The 25,449-nt window shown below is 53.9% G+C and overlaps 1 protein-coding gene across 2 annotated transcripts; it reads left to right on the top strand.

The window, feature by feature from the left end:
• The first annotated feature begins 1,849 nt into the window (after positions 1 to 1,849).
• Positions 1,850 to 25,038, top strand: Mlc1 (modulator of VRAC current 1). 2 transcript variants are annotated; one of them, XM_046443541.2, is made up of 12 exons: positions 1,850 to 2,357; positions 2,742 to 3,010; positions 4,037 to 4,126; positions 5,524 to 5,577; positions 5,736 to 5,837; positions 12,813 to 12,914; positions 13,241 to 13,312; positions 14,879 to 14,995; positions 17,637 to 17,693; positions 18,230 to 18,352; positions 22,022 to 22,183; positions 23,229 to 25,038. In XM_046443541.2, exons 2-12 carry the CDS (start codon positions 2,798 to 2,800, stop codon positions 23,301 to 23,303), a joined length of 1,167 nt encoding a protein of 388 aa, XP_046299497.1. In that variant the 5' UTR covers positions 1,850 to 2,357; positions 2,742 to 2,797; the 3' UTR covers positions 23,304 to 25,038. The 2 variants fall into 2 exon arrangements, with proteins under 2 accessions (XP_046299497.1, XP_046299496.1); XM_046443540.2 differs by having other exon boundaries at positions 1,862 to 2,357; positions 2,797 to 3,010.
• Positions 25,039 to 25,449: the final 411 nt, after the last annotated feature.

Genomic DNA, 25,449 nt, shown 5'->3' with positions numbered 1-25,449 from the left:
CAATTTATAAAAATTTGGAGATTTTCCTGAGAACTTTCCTGATTTCCAGTTTAATTTGGTCATGGTCGGAGAATGAAACCCTGATGTTTCAGTCTTTGAAATGTATTGAGGCTTTCTTTCTCTTACAAATAGTTTTCTTTTTTTTTTTTAATATTTATTTTTTAGTTTTCAGCAGACACAGCATCTTTGTTTGTATGTGGTGCTGAGGATCGAACCCGGGCCGCACGCATGCCAGGCGAGCGCGCTACCGCTTGAGCCACATCCCCAGCCCACAAATAGTTTTCTTACCAGAATGTTCCACATACTGCTATAAGCAATGTGTGTTCTGCTGTGTTGGCCAAGGGTTCCACTTAGTTCTGATCAGGACATCTGTATTTTACTAGACCAGACCTGACAGTCTGATTGACAGCCTCCTTTCTGAGGGCTGGGAGGGAGTGACCCCTTCCTTATACACTTGTGGAGTCCTGCCATGCCTCCACCTGGGACTCATCCTGGGAGTTCACAGGTGAATGAGAAGGATCCCAGGGATGTATTGGGTTGGTAGGAAGAGACACCCTAGAGACCAGGGCATTTGACATGGGGACTGGGTTCACGGGTCCAGCTTCCCAACAGGGGTGGTTTGTGGTGGAAGTTGCCTCCAGGCAGGACTATCCCTGAACTCCATCTACTTGAGACATCCACAGGTTTGCCAAAATGAAAAGCAAGACCCTGGCTCTGAGCCTGATTCCCCCCGGCTGGCTGAGCACAGCCCACGCCACTGACAGCACATAGTATTGACTCTTTCAGGTCTCTCCTGAATGGCTCTCTTCTCTCCACTCCCAGTGCTGCCACCTTGGTGCCAGGCAGCACCTGCCCTATTTCCCCACCTGCTCTCCAGCAGACCCCTCCAGCAGGTCTGTCTCAGAGTCAAAGGCAAGTGGTCTGCACACCCACAGGCATCTTGTACCTGGACACCCTTGCATCCCAGGATCATGTGCCCACTTCTTCCAGCCTTGCCCAGGCCACCCCGGGCCTTTGCACCTGTCGTGCCACCAGCCCTTGTGTCTGCCCTCCTTGCTTCAGCATGCCTTGGCTCTCACGTCTTCTCACTGAGGCCTGTCCCCCTCCTGTTTCTCTTCCTGGAGACAGAAGGTCAGGTGCCATGCGGCTGACATGATTTATGGTGCACACGTGTTCCTGTCCATGCAGGAACCTTTGTGTGGAGGACCGTGGCCTGTGCTGTTCACTCAGATATTTGCTGAAGGCCGTGTAAATGTCGGGGCAGAGGAGAGCTCTGAGACAGAATGGTTGGAAGAGCATGCAGGAGCACAGGACTTGTTCCAGCCAGGAGGATGCACTTCTGCTCTGTGCGTTGGGGGCCTTGGGGTGTGCTTTGCAACTTCTGAGTCAAGGCCACTGTTTGTTTCTTGGTAGGGAGCAGCTTTTGAAAGATTCCAAAGGGTGAAATTGGCTCCGCATTTTTCTTCAAACAAAAAGAAACACAGGGTTCAATCCAGTTGGACCAATTCCTGTAACTGTTAATTGCCTTAAAATTAAAAGTTTCGAAAGTTTCTCAACCCACTCAAAATAAGTTCTTGACTTCACAGGTGCTAGTTTCTGTGAATCGTCCCTAGTCCTTGCTTGGTTGAGAAGCTGATACAAGCAAACCCCCCGTGATCTGAAACTTGACGACAGTGTCCAGGTTTGATGTGGGTTTGTGGTTTAAAGAGCCAGTTTTTCAAAGTACTTTAGTACTTTTTTCAGTTTTCACAAAGAAACTGCCAGGGGCCAGTGTCTCTGGATGAAATATGTTCATGTCCTTTTTCTCTGCTTGGTGAGCAGAAATAAAGGGTGCAGCGACACCATGCCAGCCCTAGGGACTGCCACAGGAACCAGTGGGCGGAACCTGGACCACAGCAAGGGCCAGTCCAGCCAGTCCTCAACAGAAAGGTCTGTGTGACCTTGTGAAGGAGATTCCATCATGTGATCACAGGGGACAGAAAAGGGCTGCAGGAGAATGCAGTACACCCTTTGAATAGAGCTATGCTCCAGGCACAGGCTGGCCGGGATCCTGCACATGGTGGACTCTGCTCTCAGCTACGCTTCTTCCTCGGAGATGCCCACCTGGCGAGTCTGTGATGAGCAGGAGCAGGGAGGCCCTTTCTCTCCTGCTGGGTTAGGACAGCTCTGAGCCATGGTTACACAACCAAGCAGCGATGTTTCTAGGATCTACTCCATCTCATTGAAATTCAGGAGGCAGTGCTCCTTCCCTTGGCTCAAGTGCAGTTTTGCTGGGCTTTTGTTCCATGTGTGAATAGTTCTTGCTGGAAGCCCCTCACCCCAAGACAAGTTCTCCCAACGGCCGGACTGCAGCGGAGGTAAGCACACAGACGTAAGCTGCAGAACAAGTGAGTCTTGGGCTGTCTCCTGGGCAGTCACCACCTTGAGCCTAGTAGCAGTGAGACCCCAGGGCAGCGTGAGGTGTGTAGGAAGTTGCTCACTGAGTGGAAGTGGGGTGTGTTTGAGGACCCAGGTTGCCAAAGCAAGTGAAGCCTCAAGTCTTACCCCGAATCCATGTTGCCTAGGTCTGTCTTACTGGGAAAGTGATTTGTTCACTTATAGAAATAAGTATTTATTTTTTAAATTCATAGCATTTCCGTGTGCACAATATTTCTTTGTTAAGAAAAATTATTTCTTGAAAACAGCTTATTGCAATTGAAGCTTTCTCAGGGTTCAAAGTTGATAATTTTGTTACAAACCAGTGAACGCTGGCCTGTAACTGTGAGTCTCAGCACGGCCGCATGTCACCACTCGCAGCATGCCTGTCCCCAGTGCCATGACACGGGAGGGGCAGTTCAGGGAGGAGCTGGGCTACGACCGAATGCCCACACTGGAGCGGGGACGGCAGGACCCAGGCCGGCAGGACCAGGGCAGCTACACCCCGGACGCAAAGCCTGGCGACCTTCAGCTGTCTAAGAGGCTGCCCTCGTGCTTCAGCTACAAGACCTGGGTCTTCTCCGTGTTGATGGGGGTGAGTAGCCTGACAACGGCCCTGGGGTGAGGTCCACAAGCATATCCCTTCAGTGAAGACAGTGGCCCGAGGCCCCCGGCGGAGGTGTTGCTTGTTCCCAGGCTAGAGACGGGCAGGAGCAGCCACCAGGTGAATGCTGGAGAGCCTCTTGGAGACTGATGAGTTTATCATGCTTGTGTCCTCTGAATTGTTTTTTTCAATTAGCACCTACCACTCAGGTCTACGGCTATCCCACCAGGAGACTGTACTGAGCCCACGGTCAACACTAGCTCAAGGTGGCCTCCTTACTCCTGTGGGTCCCTGAGGCCGGGGCTACAAGGGTGGGAGGGGGTCTCAGGTCTGAGCTGGCCCCAGGCAGGGCTGCATCAAATGTTGGAGTGTCTTTCCTGGGATGTTCCTACATAGATGGCAGACAACTGGAGACCTGAAGGAGTGGTGTGGTCCTCATAGCTGAGGGACAGGCCCCTGGACACACCATTCCACGGCAGGACCCAGTTCCCTGTGGCTCTGGACTGAGAATCAACATCTTGGCTGCAACCTCTCTCCTGCCCAGGCTCTTCTGGCCAACCTGCAGCAACCCCCATGGATGGCCACAACCACATCTGGCCCTCAGCAGCCTCTTCCAGGTTTAACCCGGACCTTGGGCTGTACAGTCTGACTCCAGCAGTCAGTTCTAGATGTTTGCTAGGGTTTACTTCTGCAGAGCGGTGGGGCAGGCACTGTTTCCAGGTTCTGAGTGGACCTGTGTCAGGTGGTCACACCAGGTGGAGCTAGGGCTTCCCTGGGGAGAGGTACCACTTCTTGCCTTTGATTTTGACACAGCCCCTGTCCTCTCCACTAAATAACAGCACAGGGGTCCCTGCTCTGGCCTTAGGCATAGGACTCGTTTGTCCCTGGAGAGGGCCCTGGTCAGACAGGGCCAGATGCAGGCTCTGAGATGCTGCAGTGTCAGGCCACTCACTCCTTGCATGTGTAATTTGCAGACAGAACCATGTTGTGAACTGAGTTTGTGTTGCTATTTTGCAGAGCTGCCTTCTTGTGACCTCGGGATTCTCCCTCTACCTGGGCAACGTGTTCCCCTCTGAGATGGATTACTTACGGTGTGCAGCGGGCTCTGTAAGCAGCCCTCCAGCCATGCCTGCCAGTGCCCTAGTCCCTGCCCTGACTTTGGGTCCCTGCCACTTGTTTCTCATTCAATGATCTCTTGTATGACTTTAATTTCAAATAGGGTTTACTACTTCTAAAGCTCCAGTTAAGTAGGTCTGAATCTCATTCCCGAGACTTGGTACAAGAAATAGCACTTTTGATTCCTACCTGCAGTTGCATAGGCTCCAGCTGACAGTGAGCTGGTGGGGGAATCTGTCTTTGGGGGACCAAAGATTGGTGCCCTGTTTATGGAATATCACTTAGTGCCCAGGCTGGCTGGGGAGTGACAGTGGTCCTCACAGGAGGGGAGGAGAGACAACCGCAGACCTCCAGGGCCTGTGGTTCCAGCCATCCCCTGTCTGGCCAGCTCAATCATAAAGCATACTGTCCACTGAGGTCTTGTGTGTCAGTAGGGAAAGCCACCAAGGTCTGGGTTCTCCTTGGGGTTCCAGCTGGTGACAGGCCTGTACAGGCAGAAGGTCCTGGGAGTCTGTCCCTTTCCAGCCTCCAGCTAGTTCTCCTGCCCCACCCCATCAGTGGCCACATGCCCTAAAAGACAACACATGAGCTTCCCCACGCCCCACGCCCAGCATCTCCCTTGGGCTCTTAGGACAGACCTTCTTAGCAGAAGGTGACACCTTTCCCTCCTGCTCTCTCTGGAACCACCTTCTTGGCCTCAGGTCCTCACTGTGGGAGCTGCCCTTGTCGGGGGCAGTGACCTCCACCTGAGACCCAGAGTGCTCCCGGTCGGCTCCACATTAGCAGTGTCCCTTCCCCCTCATAGTTGTCTGGGAGAGAGCTCTGCCTCTGGTGGCCTGTCTTGGCTACCAGAGCTTGGCCCCTAGGACACCAGCCAACCTGTCCCCCTGGATCCTCCTGCTCGCATCCCCACTGTCTGCAGACACATCCTCTGTGCTTCTCAGAGGCCCTATCCACAGCTCCCCCCAGGGTTTGGTCCCCTTATTAGCTGGCCCACTCCCAGCCTTGGGACCATAGTGGGGTCAGAGGGTGTGGCCTGGATGAGCACTCCTGGGCTGTGGGACCCTGGACACCAGAGAACTCTTGTGCCTCCTCCCCACCAAGGCTTTTTCCTTCTGTGTAGTTCTCCAGGTGAGAACATTCTGGTCTTGTGCAATGATACTAAATTATATTTGGGATCCAAGTGTGCCTGGCTAGAAACCCTTTTTCAGGATGAATTGTCTTGAAGTAACTGGGGCTGTCAGTGTCGAGGGTCCCCTGCATCAAGTGACTCCCAACACTTGTTTGCCAACATGGCTGGGATTATCCCATCAGGTATTGCTGTCACTGCAGGGCTGGGACTGAAGCCATGGCCAGCAGGGTGCTCACCAGCTCTGCTTTCTTTGCAGTGCATCCCCTCAGCCATCGTGAGCTTCGCTGTTTCAAGGAGAAATGTCAGTGCGGTAAGTCCTTCTGGGCGGCCTCCACAGGGCAGGGCGGTGGAGGGAGGTGGGTCAGCCACAGGGCTGCCCATAGGGCTGCCCAGGGATAGGTGGGGCCACCCCCAGTGCCTCCCCTCATGTGCTCAGGGTTCTAGCTGACGAGCTGCCTTGTCTTCCAGATTCCCAACTTTCAGATACTGTTTGTTTCCACATTTGCTGTCACCACCACGTGCTTGATATGGTTTGGGTGCAAACTGGTCCTGAATCCATCAGCAATCAACGTGAGTCACTGGAAGGGACCTGGGCCACACCTTCTGCTGACATCAGCTGCTGGGCTTCTGCCAGCACTGAGGGGGTGCAGTGGATGTCTGAGTGAGTGGGGATATGCCCTGATGTTTTCCAAGACTCCCAAATTGACAGTGTTGAGAACTGGATTCATGCTTTTGAGGAGAATTATCTCCACTGAACACTTAACTGATTTCAGTGAATTAATTTATTTATAAGCAATATTTTAACATCTCTTTTGCAACAACTCTTAAAAAATTAATAGTAACAGGGCTGTGGATGTGGCTCAGTGATAGAGTGCTCGCCCTGCACGAGCAGGCTCTGGGCTCCATACCTGGCAGGACAAAAACACGTTTTAATAACTGTGATGCTGTTGATTATAAGAAACAGTCAGTTTACATATTACTAAGGGAAGTGGAAGAACATTGTCACCTCATTTTGCCTCCAAATAAAAATATCACCAACTGGGTGCAGTGGCTCGTGCCTGCAATCCCAGGAGCTTGGGAGGCTTCGGCAAGAGGATTGCAAGTTCAAAGCCAGCCTCAGCAACTTAGTGAGGCTCTAAAAAAAAAAAAAAAAAAAAAAAGACTGGAGATATGGCTCAGAGGTTGGGTGCCCCTGAGTTCAATCTCTGGTACCAAACAAAACAGAACAAAAACCTCAACAAAATTTGAAGTGTCTTAGCCTTGCAAGGTGAGAAACAGAAAGGACAATGAAGGATGGGAAAGGGACTTCTACCTGCCACCTACAGAAAGAGCGATTCCTGCCAGTTTCACACAGGGACTCAGAGCATGTAGCAAACTTGCTGAACATGAAAACAGCATAAAACTTTTAACTGTATCAACAACCTACATGCAGATATCATTCTGTAGAATCAAACATATCAAATTCCTGGGATAAATCCAACGAAATCTGAGATCTGTGAGACCCTACAGTGAAAAAATGATGGCACGCCCTTCCTTTTTTAGGAAAGCAGATATACATTCCAGGGAAGATGTCGGCTGTATCAAGGGAGATGTCTTTTGGGGTAAAGTAAGAAATATACATTCAAGGGAGAATGCAGGCCATCTCCAGAGGGAGAGACAGCAACCCCTGGATGTGAGTGTTAATGTGGAGGTACAGGGGCCACAAGGTGCACTAGAGGTGAAGCCAGGGCCAGGGTACACAATTCTAGGCCAGTTTTCTCTGCACTTGGTCATGGCCCCTGGGTAACTTTTGCAGGCAAGGGCAAGGATCAAGGGTAAGGGCCCCAGTGCAGGTTAAGGACAGGCTGGGTTGTTCACAATGCTTGTTTTGCATTGAAAAAATACATGGGTGTTTCCTGCATCCCAAGAGCTCTGGGGGTACTTCTCTTTTGGGATGGGCTGTCTTTCCTTTTCTGTATCCCCAAATTCCTATCTCACCCCGACCCCCAGCCTTGTGATCCCTTATTCTTAAAGGGTCAAGATGTATCTTCTGTGGCTGCTTTGAGATGATAGGGGTGATGGCCCTGTCTAGCCAGGGATCTGAAGTCTCTGTCAGTGTGGTGCAATAGGGACAGAAGAGACGTGTCTCAGTTGCTGGGACGGATGGCATCTCATGTTGACATCATCTTAACCAAGAGGCTGTTGCAGTCTGAAAGATCCTAGGAGATGAAGAAACGCAGGATGCAGCCCGAGGCCTTGATAAAGGCAGCAGTAGACAAAGCAGACAGGGGAGCTCTACATGGCTTCTGGGTACCTGTGCACATTTTGGGACCTGGATTTGTCAATTGCAGTTCTGTTGGTCAGACAAATTAACTCAGGACAACATGACTTTTAGAAGAGTCTTTTCTGTTAGTTATTATCAGATACTCAGGCATATAAGGCTTCTTTCTTCAAGACATCCTGAACCATCGGAGGGCAAGGTCATGCAGGAGACTCATACATGTTGGCATGGGGGGGGGGGGATACCTCTTGGAATCTTCCAGAATGCATGGAATTCCTGCAGCTCTGCACAGGAACTCGGGCTGGGAAAGGAAGCCCCTTGAAGAACAGATTGGGGCACACCCCCAGGCTTATTAAAAAGCTGTCCTTGCCAGGGTGGTCTTGGCAAAGGCAGGGGAACCAACCCTGACTGGGTCAGCCTGGGCCTCCTCACATGTATGGATGGCAGTCTGTGATCTGGAACGCAACAAGTGCCTGGTCACCTGGGGTGGACCACCTCCCACCTGCCATGGAGATCCAGACCTGAGGCTCTGAAGCATGCTGTGAGGGAGAGGGTGATGGATGGGGAAGCTGCCAGTACACATGGAGCGCCCCTTCAGTTCCCCAGGGAGACCAGTGCCCCAGGAGGAAGCCACAGCCTTCGAGGGCTGGGCTCAGCTTGCCTGGCAGCAGGCAGAAGAGGCACGCAGCAGGGAGAAGAGGCGTACTACAGCCAGCGAGAGCCATCTACGTGCTCAGCGCACACCCAGGGAAACTCTGATGCTCAGTGCCGGCCCTTTGAAAAACTGTTAAGGATTTGGTGGACATTCTAAGATACATGCTGTGCCACCCCAGGTGCAAGCCCTGGAGAACTGCTTCACACCTGTGACCAGGCAGTACACATGTGAAGGTCACAGCGGTGACACTTGCCATCAAAAACTCCTTGTCTAAACAGATGTCCGTAACCTAGAACAGTGCCTGTGCACGCAGGTGAACTACAGAGTGGGAGACAAGACGGATGACCACGTGGTGAAAGCGGGGTGAACTGCATCCCCTGGTGGCCATGGAGCTGCAGCCCTGCATCTCCTGGGCCTCGCACCTGCAGAATCCCAGCAGCACCCGAGCTCCAACCACAGAGCTGTGACAGGACTGAGCAGTGGGGACCCAGGAAGGAAGCCTGGAGCTGCTTGTGCTTGTGCTCAAGGACACAGGCAGGAGCCATGGGGCAGGACACCACACAGTGGGAAAGAGCCAGACAGGCTGGAGGCTGGATCCACGCTCTGTGTGCCATGAGTGTCCTGTTAGCCATCACCAGGTCCTCTGGGCTCTCGGAGGTGTACACTGCTGGCCGCTGGTGGCACAGCGCACCCGTTCCTGATCCTTCCACCTGCCTATCTTGTCATAGGTCTCTGCAGCCTGTCACTCTCCCCAGAGTTCCAAACCACCACGTTCCCTGTTGGTGGCATGTCACCGCCTTGCGCCTGCACACTCTGCATTCTAGCCCCCGAGGCCAGGCTGCTCTGGGCCACAGGAGTGAGGCTGCTGGCTGTGGGTCATGCCTGTGCGCTGTCAGGCTCAGAGTGCCGCCTGCTGCAAGTCCTCCCCACCAGCCTGAGCATCCCGCAGCTTCGCCTGCCCGGGGTCATCAACTCACACTGTTCCCAGTCAGAGGACAGCGGAGATACGGACTTCTTGTTTTCACGTGGCCTTCAGAGCTGCAGTTCTGAGTGTCATGTATTCTAGTCATAATCTAATGATATTATAAATCAATAAGTGGGTGCTACTTAAAGATAGCCCCACATTCCTGTTTTTTAGGGTCTGGCAAGAAGCAGAAGGGACAGTCAAAAAGGGAGTGTACAGTTAGGGAGGGGATCATTCCCACAGTCTGCACAGGGTGGGGGGGGCAGCAGGTGGCTGAAGGGGCAGGGGATGCTCAGAGAGCCCCCAGCAGAGCAGTGTAGCAGAGCCTGCCTGAACTTCCAGACTAGTCCAGGTCACAGTCTGGAACACAGGCCGCTCCAGAGCTGGAAGGAAACTAGCTCATCAGGACAGTACGGTGGGTGAAAGGGTGCTGAATAGAAGGAAAAGAATAACATGGAGCAAACAAGAGAACAGAGCTCAGCACACCAAAAAGCTGGGTCTCTGAAAAGACTGGCATGATAGTTGCCATGAAGATACAAATTAAACTGTGGAACAAGATGAAGGGCTGGGTTGTGGCTCAGTGGCAGAGCACTTACTCGGCATGCACGAGCCCCTGGGTTTCACTCCTAGGATGGAAGAAAAATAAGAATTCTGAAAAGTTGTGAAACACAAAACCAACTTATAAAAATCCAGTGTAAGTTGCTGAGAGTGACAGTCCACACCTGTAATCCCAGCAATTTGGGGGCTGACACTGGAGGATCACAAGTTCAAGGCCATCTGGGTGTTAAGACAAGATTGCAATAAATCACCGTGTCAATCTTAAAGCAGCAGACAGAAACTTTATTCACCAGTTGGAGGTCCGGGTCCACCAGCTGGTGGTCCAAGCAGGTAGGCTGCAAGTCTACATGACTGTTGCTATGATTCAAAACTCACAAACAAATGTCATGAGATCTAAAATCAAGCAGAAAAGAGAGTGGGCCAAAACATCTCTAGTTGTGTACAAGTTAAAGAATGGTTTCTAACATCTAGACACTCAATCTCTGACAAGGTACATTATCCAAGAAAAATGGGAACCAAAGAGAGAACAATTTTACATTGTATAAGAATTGCCATGTTGTGTTGCCAAACATGCTATGCTAAGCAACTGTTGATGGGTACAGAGGTGGGGCTTTCCCTGGGGGAAGCATTTCTTACAGGACGTGGAGTTTCAGGGCAAAATGGAGTCTGTTTGGTCATTGCCCATATAGCCTGGCCCATAACATGGGCAACTCAGCAAGACCCTCTCTCAAAATTAAAAAAATAAATAAATAAATAAAAATGTAAAATATTTAAAAGGGACATATAGGAAGTCTGTAGTATTATTACAATTTTTTTTTAGTTCAAAATATTTCAAAATAAAACTTTCTTTAAAAATTCAATAAGCGTCTCTCTGTACTAGCAGTAGTCTATCTGAAAATACAACTTAAAAAAAAACAAGACTCCAGGGTTGGGCTGTAGCTCAGCGGTAGAGGGCTAGCCTAGCACGTGCAAAGCCCTGGGTTCAATCCTCAGCACCAAATAAAATAAATAAATAAAGGTATTGTGTCCAACTTAAAAAACAAAAACAAAAAACATGACTCCATTCTTGTCAACAACAAAGTCCATAAACTATCGAGGACCCAATAAAACAGATGCATGTGTCTGTTTTTTTTATGTGGTGCTGAGGATCGAACCCAGGCCTTGCACCTGCTAGGTGAGCGCTCTACAGCTGAGCCACAATCCCAGTCCCTATTTTTAAATATCAGCTGCTTATTTTTGCATGACATTATTGTATTATGACCAGAACACATGATCTAGAGTGCATTGGTTCTTTGAAATTTACCAGGCCTGTTTATGGACTAATAGATGCTCAGTTCTGTTAGTACTATACAACTACTATAAAGAATGGAAATTCTGCCTTATTTGGCATGCAGAGTTTTGTAGATGAGCTTATTAGTTGCATTTGTTTTAAAATCCAGGCTTTTTACTGTTCAGATACGGTGAGGTCAGCAGAGCAGGAGATGCCGGCTATTGAAAGACCTTCTAACAGTCTAACAGACCCCAGAGGAGGGGCACGCAGGGCCACTCAGGGGAGCATCAGGGTTGGTACAGGCAGAGGAAGCATCCCCACTGTGACTCGTGGCTCAGCCACAGGGGCAGGAGGGAGGAGCATGGATCTACTAGTGGTGGTGCGGAGCCAGGAAGGAGCAGGCGTGGCACGTAGGGGGCTTAGGATCAGCCAGTCTGAATACCTTCAGCAGGTACTGGACACAGAGCTGTCCCTGGCTGCCTTGGGGTGACTGGGCAGGTGGGTGGTGGCCCCACATGGGCAAGCAGATAGAAGGGCGCAGGTTGGGTGCTTTGAACATGATGTCGTTGGCCAATCCCAGAATTAGCCAGCCCTAGGAGGGGCAGCCTGTCCAGGGCAGCCCAGCCCCAGATGGAAGAGCATCAAAGGAGACATGGTTAATGCAGCAACTTTCTTGTGATTGTGAGAGTTCTTATGCTTTTGTCTTTTTCCTCTGTCAGTTTCTGAGGAAAGTATGTCAAATTGTTCACCTATCACCATTGGTTCACCTATTTCTTCCTGTGGTTCTGTTATTAATTACTTTGTGTATTTTGAGATGCTATTGTTAATTTCATGTGGTTCCACATGTATTTTTGCAGTATGTAGGGGTTGAAGCCAGGGGTGCTCTACCACTAAGCCACACCCCCATGCTTTTATCTTATTTTGAGACAGAGTCTTGCTAAGTTGCTGAGGCTGGCCTAGTACTTGCAATCCTCCTGCCTCAGCCTCCCGAGTAGCTGAGATTACAGTTGTGTACCACTGTATCCAGCACATTCTTTCTTTTATAAATTTATTTTTTAGTTATCAGTTAAATTGTCTTGTTATCGTGTTCATGTATTTGTGGGGCTGGGATCAAATCCAGAACATTGCAGTTGCCAGGCAAGGCTCCAGACTCCATGGCTCAGCCACAGGGGAGGGAGGGAGGAGCGCAGATGTGCCAGTGGTGGTGTGGAGCCAGGCTCTGGTCCAGTCCCTGCTTGGAGATGGGCAGGCCAGGCCTCCAGCTTTAGTGATGCCCTGGTTTTGAGGCTGAGCGATCCTGTGAGCCAGTGGAGAATGGAGGAGTGCACAGCATACTTTTTGAGGGCTGGCAAACAGGAGGAAGCACATACCATCTTTTATTGGTGGACAGGCTGTTGGTTCAGTTCTCAGAGTGCATCTGCCTTTCTCAGGGGGTCTGACTGGCTTGGTTCTGAGAATATTAACAAGTGTGCAAATTCTGGAAACTGCTAGTGCAGTCAGGACCCAGAATAGTTCTGTTTCCCTTCAGACCCCTGTGTTTGCAGTTTTTGGCAGTCACGCTGGGAGCTGCTGTAAACCGAGTGTCAGCCTGTTGTATAAGTGAGAGGGTTAGCTCAGGGAACGGCAGATGCCACCCAACAACCTGATCCATCCACAGCCTGTTCTTGCATAGCCCTTGATGAGAGTGGGGAAATAAACAAAAATCCCAAAGGCCCGCGTGGGACCGAGGCAGTGTAGGGTGCAGGGCCCATCCAGGGCTGGGCGCTGGCCCGCAGCCTGGCCTGCTGTGCCACCATGAGAGGCTAACAGGGCGGCTGAGGCTCCTGCTTCCCTTGCAGATAAACTTCAACCTCATTCTGCTCCTCCTGCTGGAGCTTCTCATGGCAGCCACAGTGATCATCTCTGCACGGTCCAGTGAGGAGCCCTGCAGGAGGAAGAAGGTGGGTGGCCTCCACAATGGCATCATGACCCTGAGGTGGCCTGGCTGCCCCAGGATCCCCATAGGCAACTCAGGCCACAAGGAGGCGGGCGTGGGGTAGTGCCCCTGGCTGTTACCTAGGAAGGCATCTCTGCCCCCAAGTCTGCCCACAGTGCCTGGGGCCCGTGGTGCCTGGGGCCCGTGGTGCCTGGGACCCACAGTGGTGGCAATTCAGCATGCCCCTTAAGTCTGTGGGGCCACACCAGCCAGTGGCCCCTTCGTACCATGGTCAGCACTCCTGAACCCCGAGCCCATGCACTGTGGCTGATGAGCCTCGCTTCCTTGAAGGGCTCCATCTCCGACAGCAGCAACACTCTGGAGGAAGTGCCGTTTCCTGCTCGGGTCCTGAAATCCTATTCGGTAAGAAAAACTTCCCTTTTAATTTCCTCTCACTGGTGGGGTGTGTGAGGCTGGGTCAGATCCTCGTTCTCATGTTTAAAGATGTCCAGGACTTGGCCAGGGCGTGCACGTGAGTCCTGCCCTCGTCTGAAGCCACTGCAGCCATCCATCACTGGGGCCAGCAGTGCCTTGCTCAGAGAAGCTGGTCTTCCTGAGCTTCTGGGGTCTCAGCTGAAGAAGGAGGGGCCTGGCTTGCACTGTGCCCTGGAACCTCCAGCTCTGGAGGCCCTTTCCATTTCCTATTTGTTCAGGATCGCTTGTTCTCCTGGGGAAGTTCAGACAGAAACCTCCAGTAGAGTGTGGGTACTGACTTCTTGTAATTCTGTCGCTTTCCAGCCTGGATCTGGGAGCCCGTGTTCTCAGTTACAGACAAGCAGCTCTTCCTTGAGCATTGTGTAGCGACATTCTCTGTGTCGGATAGGGCCGGCCACGGACTCTTCCCACTGCGTGAGCACATCACTGTCCTCTGCTGGCCTCCGCCGAAGGCATCTTTACCCTTCTTATTTCCAGCTTATCTTGTTCTGGTGATTTTGGGTATGTTTCTTACAATGGTGCAAGGCTCTATTTTAGTTTTTCTGTCTAATCTGCCTGGCTTTTGAGTTTAGCCCATTTCCTCTGAGAGTGGTTTCTAACATAATTTTATCTATTTTACCCTTTTTATTCCTCCCTACTTCTGGATTTTTCTCCTCTGCCTTTACCTCCAGCCGAGGCTTCTCCTGTCCTCTTCACGGTGGTTTTGGACTAGAAGTTGCACATTTCTCAGCTGGAGACCTCCTCCTGTTCAGTCTGCCTCCTGTAGACAGTGTGCATCTCTCCCCTTGGCCTGGTTGGGGAGGGGAGGGCGCCAGGTGCCTTCCTGCCTCTGCAATCTGGCTCCTGACTTGCTCCTGAGCTTCCCAGGCCTCTGTGTCCACCTCTGCCAAGCTTCTGTCCTCCTCCTGCCCCACTTTGCTCCTGTTTAGTGCATCTTCCTCAGACACCTTGGGAGGGCTGTCTCTTTTGGTCAGCTTCCACTTTTGCAGGTCACCTCATTCATGGAGACTGTTTTGCCCAGTAGAGTGTTAGTTCCAGGCCAACGGTGTCCCTGCGGGTTTGTGGTGGGCCATCGCCACCGCCCTCTGCAGGTGTCCTCTCTTTGGGGAGCTTTCTGTCCTGTGTTGTGACTGCTCTGAATGGGGCAGTTTTCTTTGTCCATGTGGGGTCTGGTGGGGTCTGAATGCAAGGAGTATGGCCGGCCGGTCTTGTCCCCAGCACAAGCCCTGTGACAGTGTGTCCTCTGGCACTCCTGCTGGCCACATCCACATCCAGCTTTCCCGTGGCCTCCGTGAGCTTCACCCAAGGCCAGCTGGGTCCCCTGCATCAGCTTCTAGGGGCTCAGCCTGTTCAGCCTGAGAGCAGGCCGCCCACTGACCCCATGGCCTACCCTGGGAGCCGAAATCTACACAGTGCCTTCTCTCCCTCATGGTGGGTGCAGACCCTCAGAGTGGTGGCCCTGTGAGGTGATGCTGTCCCACTGTCCCCTCCCAGGTGGTCGAGGTCATCGCTGGTGTCTCTGCTGTCCTCGGTGGGGTCATTGCTATGAACGTGGATGAAGCGGTCTCAGGCCCACACCTCTCAGTGACATTCTTCTGGATCTTAGTGGCTGTGAGTACTTCCTGGCTGGCCATCCTGTCCATGCACAGCTGCTCAGGCCACACAGTCTTGGCCACAGCTCTGGGCTCCTCTTCTTGAACCAAGGTGGCTGGTCTTGAGCTCTGTATTATGGCATTCTGACAGGAAAGCACCTGGAGAGAGTCCTGCTGGCCCCTGACCCAGAACACTTGGAAACAGGGCTGGACGATCAGCGTGTGATTTTATATTCGTTGCTAATATTTTATATCACTCCTGTGTTTCCTAAGACAGCCAATTACTTGTATTATCCCATGCAACTTGTAGCATGTGTTTTATAAAATGTGATACTTCTGCTGTAATTCATACTAAATGCTGATACAGCAGATGCTTAGCAGGACACCTGGCACGAAGGAAGTGTGGACGCATGGCCTCTGTTCTGAACTTGGTCCTCAGGTCACTGTGCGGGTCTTTTCAGTTGCCATGTGATCTCACGCTGTTCAGGGCTAAGCCCAAACCTGCACAGTGTGTACCAGTCGGCCATCCTGGCCCCCCTGGGGACCGTCACACCACAGTGTCCCTTCACACCCAGAGCTGCTATCCCTCTGTACTTTGTGCAGAAGACCTGGGCCCCAGGCGTCATTTTGCACCTGCCACCTGTGTGCCCGGCCGCCAGCCACAGCTTGTCCGTGCTGGGTGCCTGGCCTTGCGGACGTTTCAGTTTTGCCCTACCATCTCATAGAAAAGAACAGGACATGGCAAGCACCTGTATCCTGTCCACATCTCCTCAGAGCAGCAGCGGTCCTTCCTGAGGCTGCCCCGCAGGCTTGGCTGCAGTCGACCCCCCACTGTAGGGAAACTGGCCCTGGTGGAGTCTGACGTGCTGGGTGGTGCATGGGGGCCGCAGCTTGCTTCCCCCTGGGGGCCCGTGACTCCCTAGACCTCTCTGCCCAGGGGCTCCTGGAACAGTGCAGGAATGGGGGTGGGGTGAGCCACTCAGCTGGCAGGTCCAGTGGAGGAGAACTCCCCAGGGTGCAGCCTGAGCACACAGTCCCCAGAAGGAGCAGGGGACATGTCTGATATCTGTGTCTGCAACAGAGCTGAGTGGGGGTTAGACCCTGTGCCCCTGAGTGCAGAGACCAAGTTCACAATGGAAGGTGCTCTTCCTTGTCCCCTGGCCATTCCTAAATGCACCCACAGTGCCCTCCCTCCTGCTGCAGGGAACAAGCAGCTATGGGGTAAGGAGACCCCAGGAAGAGGGTGGGGCACTTCAGGTGGGACACCTTCTCGGGTAGGAAGCTACCTGGCTCGGCTTGCCTGCATCCCTGCCAGGGGTGGCCAGAGAGGTCAAGGGCATAGATCACTGGACGCCAGGCAGGGTCCAGGGCCTGGAGTTAGGCTGAAGGCTGGGTCCTCCCCATTCTCCCCATGGTGGGTGGCCACCCCAGCTGCTTTCTAACTGGCTGTGCCCCATCTTTTATTCCCTCCTCAGTACTTGCCCTGCTGTAGCCAGAGGCCCTTTGGGAAATGTGTGGATGCTTCTGCCTCCTGGCTGAGGCCAAGCCCACCTCTGCAGCCACATCTGGTCCAACCCCGGGGACTTTGCACATGCAGTTTCTTCACCTCCCTCATCAACTCTCTCTGCGTTTACTTACCTTCTCCTCAGGGCCCTGACAAAAGGGTCATTCCTGTTTGAGAGGAGTCAGTTGTCAGTCACTGGCCAACACCACTGCCCCAAGGTGTGGATAGGAACTTTGGAGCTGGGAAACTGCCTGGGTCACTAGCTCACCAGGCCATGTCAGGCACTCGGAGGCCTAGGGGTGATGGCCCAGGGGGATGACCAGAGGGCACACCCAGGTGGGTGTGGGTAGCCACCCACCACCTTCCCTCTGCCTGCTCTGGCCTTGGAACTAGATCAAGCTCCTTGAGGTCGATGGGAAGAGGCACTTCTTGGTTCAAAGGGGAAGAGCCAGCAGATGCCTGACCCTGTGGGCTACGTGGACGCCTGGGAGCTGCAGCCCCTTTCTAGTCCTGAAGCACCTGGACACCCAGGGAGAACCTGAGCAGCAGGGGTGTGCAGCCCTCAGGGGTGCCAGAGCCGAGAGTTGGCCCACAGACAGAGACAGGTGCAGAGTGTGATGGGGACCGGACCCTGGATCTGGAAGCAGAGGGTCTGCAGGATGGAAGCCGGGACTGCACCACACCTGCTGTGTGAGGACCACGCCCAGTGTGTGGACACAAGTGACCAGGTGCTCAGCTGAGGGCACAGAAGGCACCAGCAAGGTGACTCTGGGGAGTCACACCATTCTTGTAGATTTTCTAGGGGCTTAAAATTTTTAATGAATGCTCAAGGAACAAGGAGCCCACCAAGCCAGTGAGAGACCACCTGCCTCCAGGCCCCCAGGGAACAGCCCAGGCCAGCCATCAGCCCCAAAGGGCCCCACCTCCTCGGCCCTGGCTGGAAGCAGGAACTCTGCTCAGTGTGGCGGAGCAGAGCACAACACTCCATCTTACTGCAGCGGCTCTGAGATCTTTCTTTGTTCACAAAACCCAGCTGAGTGTGGTAATCCTGTAATTCCAGTTCAAAGCCAGCCTGGGTGGCTTAGGGAGGCCCTCAGCAACTTAGACCCTGTCTCAAAATTTAAGAAAAAAATCTGTTATTGTTTTTTTCTTCTAGTGTTTTCCAAGCGCCATTGCCAGTCATGTGACGGCGGAATGTCCCAGCAAGTGCCTGGTGGGTGAAGGTCTGCCCGCCCCTCCCCCGTGCCAGAGACAAGGCTCTGGCCCACACTGGCAGCTGCAGGGCTGGGGGGGGGGGGCAGGGAGGAGCAGCTCTTGAGGCAGTGGGAGGACTGCAGCTGGACCCACCAGCAGAGGGCTCAGGGCTGCCTGCCTGCGGGTAGCAGGGACGTGAGCACTTCGGATGTGGACAGAGATACTCCTGAGGCTGAGCAAGGGAGGGGAGGAACCAGTCCTTTCTCAGTGGGCTGTCCTCGGCCCTGTGCTGCCCATGCTTGAGGCTCTGTGCGGGGAGCATCTGCTCCTGGCTTCAAAGCCCCTCCCCAGTCTGACCTGCAGTTCCCTAGGAGTTGGGAAGATGGGGAAGTCAGCGGGACAGATCTCAGAGGCAGGGACTGGTGAGCGGAGTGGTGTGTGGAAGGGCTGGGCAACCTGTGATGCCCACTGCTCCCAAGGCTGCCCTGCCCTGGGCGCCCGCTGCCTGACTGCAGTGACACGGCCCGCCCCATCTGCCCTTGCCTGCCTCCCCAGGTGGAGGTGCTGCTGGCCATCAGCAGCCTGACGTCCCCACTGCTGTTCACGGCGTCCGGGTACTTGTCCTTCAGCGTGGTGAGGCTCGTGGAGATCTTCAAAGATTACCCACCAGCCATCAAAGTACGTATCCCTTCATTTTCGTCTGAAACTTCCTAGAAACTGCCACTCGTAGTCAGTGGGAGTCTGAGGAGGACTCTGGGGCAGACTGGATCTGTCCTGGCAGTGGCCAGCACAGACAAGCACCTACCACGTGGCCACAGTGGCTCCTCAGTCGGCCGCAGGTGCAGCCAGTGTGCGTGCACTGTGAGGTGGCTCTAACGTGCCTTTCCCGCTGGACAGTGGCATGGCTGCCCACCTGACTGCCCTGCTGCTGCCACTCAGCGGGCAGCTCTGCCCTGGCCTCCACCCAGGCTGCCTCTGCTTCTCTAGCTGTGGGACGTTGCCTGCCCTAGCACAGCCTGCACAGGCCCCCGCCCTCCTCCACAGTGGCAGTGGGTTTCTTGATTTTGAGCATCATGCCACGGTAGAACCAGCTGTCATTGGCTCTAGCTCGGAATTGCACTGAGGGCGCAGGTCAGTCAGAGAAAAGCTAGAGTCTGACTGTCTCCAGGTGGAGCTCTGTGTGGCCTTCCAGCTGCCTCCTCACGGCTCCTTAGATACTTTGCGTCTTTTGTGACCAGCATAAGTGGTGTCCCCCAAGTTCACTCCCAGAAACCTCAGCACAGGCTGAAAAGACCATGCAGTGGACACAGGTGCCATAGCAGCTTGCCTTCCGCATCTGCTGCTCCTACTGATGATAAGATCTGAAAGTGCAGTCTGGTGTGGACAACTGACCCTTCACGCTGGCTGGCCTTAGGTCAGCATTTCTAAAAGTGACAGCTGCCCCCACATATCACAGTCTCATCATCACACCTGTGACCATCAAAATTCCGACACAGTGTTGTTTGGTGTCTGTCCTCATGTGATTTTTAGCCCCAGAGTGGATGCCTGGTCTCTAGCTCCTTAGCACAGGGGCCCTCTTCCTTTCCTCCCTGACTGGGAGGGCCCTCCGTGCACCTGGATGCATGGGGCGCATGGACACAATACCTTTATTTATTTATATGTGGTGCAGGGTGCTTGTGGAGCTGGGCTCTGGCCAGGCTCTGGCTGCACACAGGTCCTAGTCCCTGCTGTCTTCCCCTGGTCTAGTGAGGGCACTAGGGTGGCATTTTTACCTCAGGAAGTGAATAAGGGTAAGCCTGGGGTCTCATACCCCTCCTCTGCTCCTGTGCTGGCACTCTGTGTGGTGGGCTGCCACCCTCCTCTGCTGAGCACTGCCAAGGACCCGCCAAGTTTTCCAGGCTTTAGAGGGTCACAGCTGTCCCTCTCTCAATACTCAAGTTGACCCAAATGTGGCCAGCGCTGTGCTTCTGGTAGACACCGGAAGGCCTGCCCTTTCTGTCTCTGTCCAGACATGCACGAGGGCTGGGTGGGGACAGTGTGCACAGCTTAGATGGGGCTGCGAGCACTGACACCTTCCTGAGGACCACAGCTCCTGAACCTTCGGCGGACAGAGCCGGACAGACTTATTCAGCAGTGGGGTTCGCGTGCTGTCTCCAGTCAGACTCTGCAAGTCCTGGGTCTGCTCCTCTTTGCTCCAGTTCCAGGCACGGGGCTCCTTGGCTGCCATGCACTGGCTCCAGATTTTGTCTTCTCAGGCACACACAGCTGCTTGCCACCGCAGGGGCTGGCGTCCCTACTGGCAGTCTTAAGGTCCATCCCACCAAGGAGGGCGGGCACCTGCTGTGTGGCTCTCCGAGGGTTGTGCCATGCACAGTGTATGGTTTCTGAATGTGTTCAGCTTTAGGGTTTGGTTCCTTTTTTTCTTATTTTTTTAGCTGTAGATGGACACGATACCTTTATTTATTTATATGTGGTGCTGAGGGTCAAACCCTGTGCCTCACACATGCAAGGCAAGTGCTCTACCACTGAGCTTTCAACCCCAGCCCCTCCTTTTTCCTTTTTAATGATATTTTGTAAATGTTTAGAACGTTTGTATGGTTCGAGAGTCAAAGCTGTGTGAAGACCTGCTGGGGGGCTGGTGCCAGCCCTGCTGACTTGCTGTCCAGGAGGTGGCCACATCACCACAGTCTTCCCTTCCATGCTGGACAGGTTGACTCGAAAACCATCACTCTGGACCTTGGCCCTTTTTTGTTTGTTTGTTTCTGGGGATTGAACCCAGAGGTGCTCAACACCTGAGCTACATTCCCAGGCCCTTTTGTTTTTATTTTTTATTTAGAGACAGGGCCTCACTAAGTTGCTGAGGCTGGCCTCAAACTTGCAATCTTCCTGCCTCAGTTGCTGGGATTACAGGTGTGGCCACCATACCCAACTTTTTTTCTTTTTAACTTAATTTATTCTGGTGGTTCCTGAACACCCAGGAGTCAGTGTTCCTCTGTCCTCCTTTACTACCCCGTGCAGCTGTAACCAGCCTTATCCCACCAGCCCTAGGGATGGGAGCCCGGCCGCTGCCAGCCATCTGCACAGCACTTTATCGGAGTGCTGGCTGGGAGAGGGCCTGCAGGGGAAGGTGCATCCATGCTGTGGGCTGGTCACCTCCTCCTCAGACAGGGGAGGCTGCTTTGGCCATGCAGGTGAAGCGTGTGTGGCCTCGTTGAGCCCGGCAAGCTCTGCTCCCATCTCCAGCCCACTTTCTAGGGGGCTTTGGAGCGCTGCTATTGGGGAGGCGCCCTCCAGGTGTGGAGCAGGGTTCAGGGCCTGGCAGTGGTTTCCCCTCTGCTCCTGGCCCTGCATGGGGGAGTTTCTTCGACATGTCCTGAGTTGCATCTGGACATCTGAGTTGTGTCTTCAGCCAGGTTTCGTAAGAACAGGCCGGGACCCAGCTAGACCTGTGTCATGAGACCCTTCATTTTTTAAAAAATTAAAAACCCATCTTTTCCTCAGCCCCTTCATCTGCAGTGCTCCTACCAGGAGGTCTGTTTGTTCTCTTCCCATTCTCTGCCATGGCCATCTTCACCTGTGCCAGGACCCTGTGCCCATGGTAGAGTGGGCACCTGCCTCCTTCTCTGCCAGGCAGGGCTGGGTGCCTTCTCTTGGGGTACACCTGCTTTTCTACATGCATTTCAGATCCAGGGCCTGGCTGCAGGAGGCCAGCACTGCGGTCCTCTGGGAACTGTGCCCTGTTTCCCTCCCACTTCCTCCCCTTCAGTGCCAGCTGTACTCCTTCCTGTGCTTTGTGTTTCATGGGCCACCTAGAGGGACGTCCCTGTGTGCAGCAGAAGGTGCTGGGTGCTTTACGGAGGCTTTCCCTTGCTGCACCTAGGTGCTGTGTCTGGCCTGGGCTCTCTGGCCACCAGGAGGACTCTGGGCCTGTCCTCCTCCCCGGAGCCCTTCCCACCTCCTTCCCCTCCTCACGGCACTCGGTCCTGCGTCTCCAGCAGCTGGGCCACTCTGCTGGTGGGTCAGAGTCCCACTGCCCAGGACCCCCACCCTCTCTCTCCTTCCCTCATTGGAAGGTTGTGGTTCCTTCTGCCAGCTCCCCTCTGAGTGTGAAGCACAGTGGTCTTGTAGGCTCCTTATCTGTCCTTGGGGTCCTTGAGGTGAGGAGAGGAGCAGCAGCCATGCTGTCCACCGGGCCTGGCGGCCTCTGGGGCACTCTTAGGCCTGTTAACACCACCAGCAGAACGTGCAGGGGACGGTAGTGGCTGATGGATCTGGCAGGTGCTGGGTGCTGGGGAACCCTGTGGGCAGGTCTGCTGTTGGTTGCTCACAGCTCGTTCTGCCTTGCAGTCCTATGACCTGCTGTTGCTGCTGCTGCTACTGGTGCTGCTGCTGCAGGGCGGCCTCAACACTGGCACCGCCATCCAGTGCGTGAGCTTCAAGGTCAGCACGAAGCTGCAGTGCACGTCCTGGGACACCCAGGCTGGCCACCAGGAGCGCCCAGAGGGGGAGGTGAGTGGCCTGTTCTCACAGACTCCCTGTCTTGGGGGCCTCTGAGAACCCAGGGGAGGTGACCATCCCCTGCACTAATGTCCTTCAAAACCTTTCATGCTTTTTTGTATTTTAAAATTAACCCAGAAAAAAATCTTGAAGAAGTAAATTAGGAAATACATTATTTTAAAAAAAAAAAATTAGGCAAATACAAACCCATTTCTGATCCTGAAAAGTACCAGGGCCTCAGGCTTTTCTTTGCTCTCACAAACATAGAGCCTCCCTCCTTCCAGGGACTCCCATGCATCAGACTTCCCTCCCTGGCTCCAGAGGGTGCCAGGTCTGCAGGGGAGGGGTGCCCACCCAGCCTGGAATATAGGTTGTCATGCCCACCCCTCGGCCAGGCCACAGCCACCTGCATGGCCCTCTGCTCAGACCCTGCCTCTTGCCCACCTCCTGCTGCCAGCCTGAGTCCCGAGGCTGCCACAGCTGACAGCAGGGGCTCAGCAGCTCTCTGTGGGCTGCCCCTCCAGGCAGTGTGTCCCTGGACAAAGCTGCTCATGGCCCCTTGGGAGCAGCAGCCACAGGGCCCCTGTACCTGGTCCTCTCTGCTCCAGGGAGGTCTCCTGTCTGTCCCAGCATTGTCCCTGGCCTAGTGCAGACCCTCCTGGTTCTTCGTCAAGTCCAGAATGGGGCAGTGCTAGGTGGACACCTTGTGCTTCCAGAGTCCAGAACTGCCCATGCTAGCGCTTGGGTGCACCACGAGGCTGGCTGCTGTCCTCCCTGCTGCCTGGCAGCATGCAGTCACCTCTGCCTCAGGTGACCTGTTCCTCAGCTGCCAGGAATGTGCCCAGCCACCCCTGGAGCCTGCCCCACCCCAGGCTCCATACGTGCAGAGACTCAGAGACCAACCCTGAGTGAGGGGCCTGTCATTTTGAGGACAGCAGGACAGTGGAGGCCTCTCTCAACCTCCTGTCCAGCTTGCTGGTGCATTGGGGGCTGCTGCTCTGCCTTCTGCAGCAGGCGTGGCTCTGGTGAGCTAACCCAGGTCCTGTCTCCCTCACAGGTGGCCAGAAGCCCCCTGAAGGAGTTTGACAAGGAGAAAGCCTGGAGAGCCGTTGTGGTGCAGATGGCCCAGTGACCAGAGTAGACGTCCAGCTGCACAGACCCCACTGTCCTGTGGCCACGACTCTCTAACACACCCTTTCCCTTCCTGAGGGCAGCTTTTATTCTCATCAGACTTAACTTTGAAGTAGGTGAATGTGGGCTGTTTTGTCCTGTGGGATCCGTCAGCTTAATGCTACTTTGGTGGCCCAGCCACCCAGGCCCCTGCGAAGATGGCAGAAGGGCAGCTGGGCAGAGGCCTCTCCACATTCCAGGCCTCTCTGGTCCAGCTTCCTTGGTGTGCCCTTCCCTGTGGCCTGTGTGTGCTGTGGCTCTTCCTCACTTTGCGCTTTCCCCTTCTGAGATGACACCTCTCAAGGGCCCAGCCCGCCAAGCATCCTTCCCCACCCCGCAGAGCAGGCCAGCGCTCTGTCCCACCCCTAGAACTGGCCACTTCACATAGTTGCCACTGCTTTCCCACACCCCAAGTCTCCACCGGGTCTTCCGTACATTCCAGAGGCTCCACCTCCTCCCCAGCCCTGGAGGGTGTCCCTGGGATCCTCAGGTCCAGTTGGAGCTTTGCATGACCACTGACTGCCAGTGTTCTCAGGGAGGGAGCTGATTGTGGGGCTTTGGAAAAATGGATCTGACTGCATAGCCACTCACCACCCTGCGGCAGTGACAGTTGAAGCTGGTCTCTCCACATTTGCCTGGCTCCTGCAGGATAGACCCCATTTGAGCGCGGGCAGTCCCTGTGCCCCAGGCCTCTCACTGCCTGACTGATCCCTGCTCACCAAGCTCTGGCCAGGGTCAGCTGTTGGTGTTTCAGGCACTTGTGTACCTCTCCAGCATGTCTGTCACTGCCTGCTGCCAGGCTACAGGGACAGTTTGGGTGAGAATAATATTGGTTTCGGTTAAAACCATGGCCACAAGTTGGCTTGTGTGCCCTCTGCCTATCCTCCGAGGACACAGGATCCTCCCGCTGACATGGCACCTGTTAATCCCTGGTGAGTTGGGTTCCAGCATTTTTTGCAGTCAAAATGTTTTTTCTCTCCCTGCACAAGAGGAGAAGCCGTGCTCAGGAAGGCACTGATGTTCGCTGTCCACTGAGCTGGGTGTTAACTGCTGCCCCCACCTCAGGGAGGCTGAAGAAAGGCCGGGAGGCCATTATCACCAATGGACCAGTAAACCAGGGACTGGGTGGGATGGGCAGCCTGGCCAGGGGGATGTGAGGACCTTCTCAGCAGATCTTACTCTTGATCCCAGTGGCCCTGGTTGCCAGGAATCATGATTGGGAGGTCATTATGTTCAGCTGGAGAAGAGGAATGCAGATAAGACTCAGGAAGCTGGAAGGTGCCAAGAAAGCAGCTATCTCCAGCCCTGGGTGACCTCTCTGCAGCCCTTGTCCTGGGCAGCTCCAAAGGACAAAGTCAGGGCCAGCTAGGCCATGCCCAGACGAGCACCACCATGGAGGTCATTCTCCTGCCTACGTGAGGCCCAGGTCCTCAGGCTAGGCCACTGCCTCCCTGCAGCTCTGCCCTGAGGAGGCCAGGTGGGATCTGCTCCCCTGTTCCTGAGAGTGGGTGGGAGTCACAGGGACTGCCCTGGGGCAGTGGTCATCAGGGGACAGATGTGGCTGGAGGATCACTACTGGCTTGCACTCCACAGAACTAAACAACCCAAGTGGAATTTCAAAATTGTCAGTTCTGATTTACACTTTTTTTATATATCATTTAATACGCTAGAACAATAAATAAATGCTAACCTACAAATGTGGCCAGCAGTTTGTTTATGTGGGGTGTTCGGGCATCTGCCTGCCCACATTCTTAACAAATGGAGATGTAAAACAGGAGGGTGAGCTGAGCTGAGGGCACCTTGGTATCGATTCCTTGATTTAGATATAACCCTTGGAGGTGGGGCCTGGGGCAGAGCAGAGGTGTTGGTGGGTGAAGGCACTGGCCAGCCCAGGAGAAGCTGCCCACCTGTGCACAGAGGGGAGAACTTCCAAAATAAAGATGCATTTAAACCAAATGTAGATAACCTCCATGTTCTAAACCATCCCCGGCAGTGAATGCCCTGATGGAGTGGGTGGGTCTCTCCTCACCACCCCCCAAAAAAGCTGGGCTGGCAGGGACAAAGAAGAAAGGAACTGCAGGGGTCCTGCATGGCAAGCAATACTGGCC

The sequence above is a fragment of the Marmota monax genome, unplaced genomic scaffold, assembly GCF_021218885.2.
Source record: "Marmota monax isolate L192 unplaced genomic scaffold, Marmota_monax_Labrador192_F-V1.1 WCK01_AAM20220418_F8-fsc00234, whole genome shotgun sequence".
Classification (NCBI taxonomy): Eukaryota; Metazoa; Chordata; class Mammalia; order Rodentia; family Sciuridae; genus Marmota; species Marmota monax.
Note: the sequence above shows the minus strand (reverse complement) of the source record. Positions and strands in the feature narration are given on the sequence as shown.

Bases quoted from the DNA above. Each gene is read 5' to 3' on its own strand.
- Mlc1 (XM_046443541.2), top strand. From the start codon at position 2,798: ATGCCTGTCCCCAGTGCCATGACACGGGAGGGGCAGTTCAGGGAGGAG. The intron at 5,838-12,812 runs GTGAGTCACTGG...CTTCCCTTGCAG, and splicing joins TGAATCCATCAGCAATCAAC to ATAAACTTCAACCTCATTCT. The intron at 22,184-23,228 runs GTGAGTGGCCTG...TCTCCCTCACAG, and splicing joins AGGAGCGCCCAGAGGGGGAG to GTGGCCAGAAGCCCCCTGAA.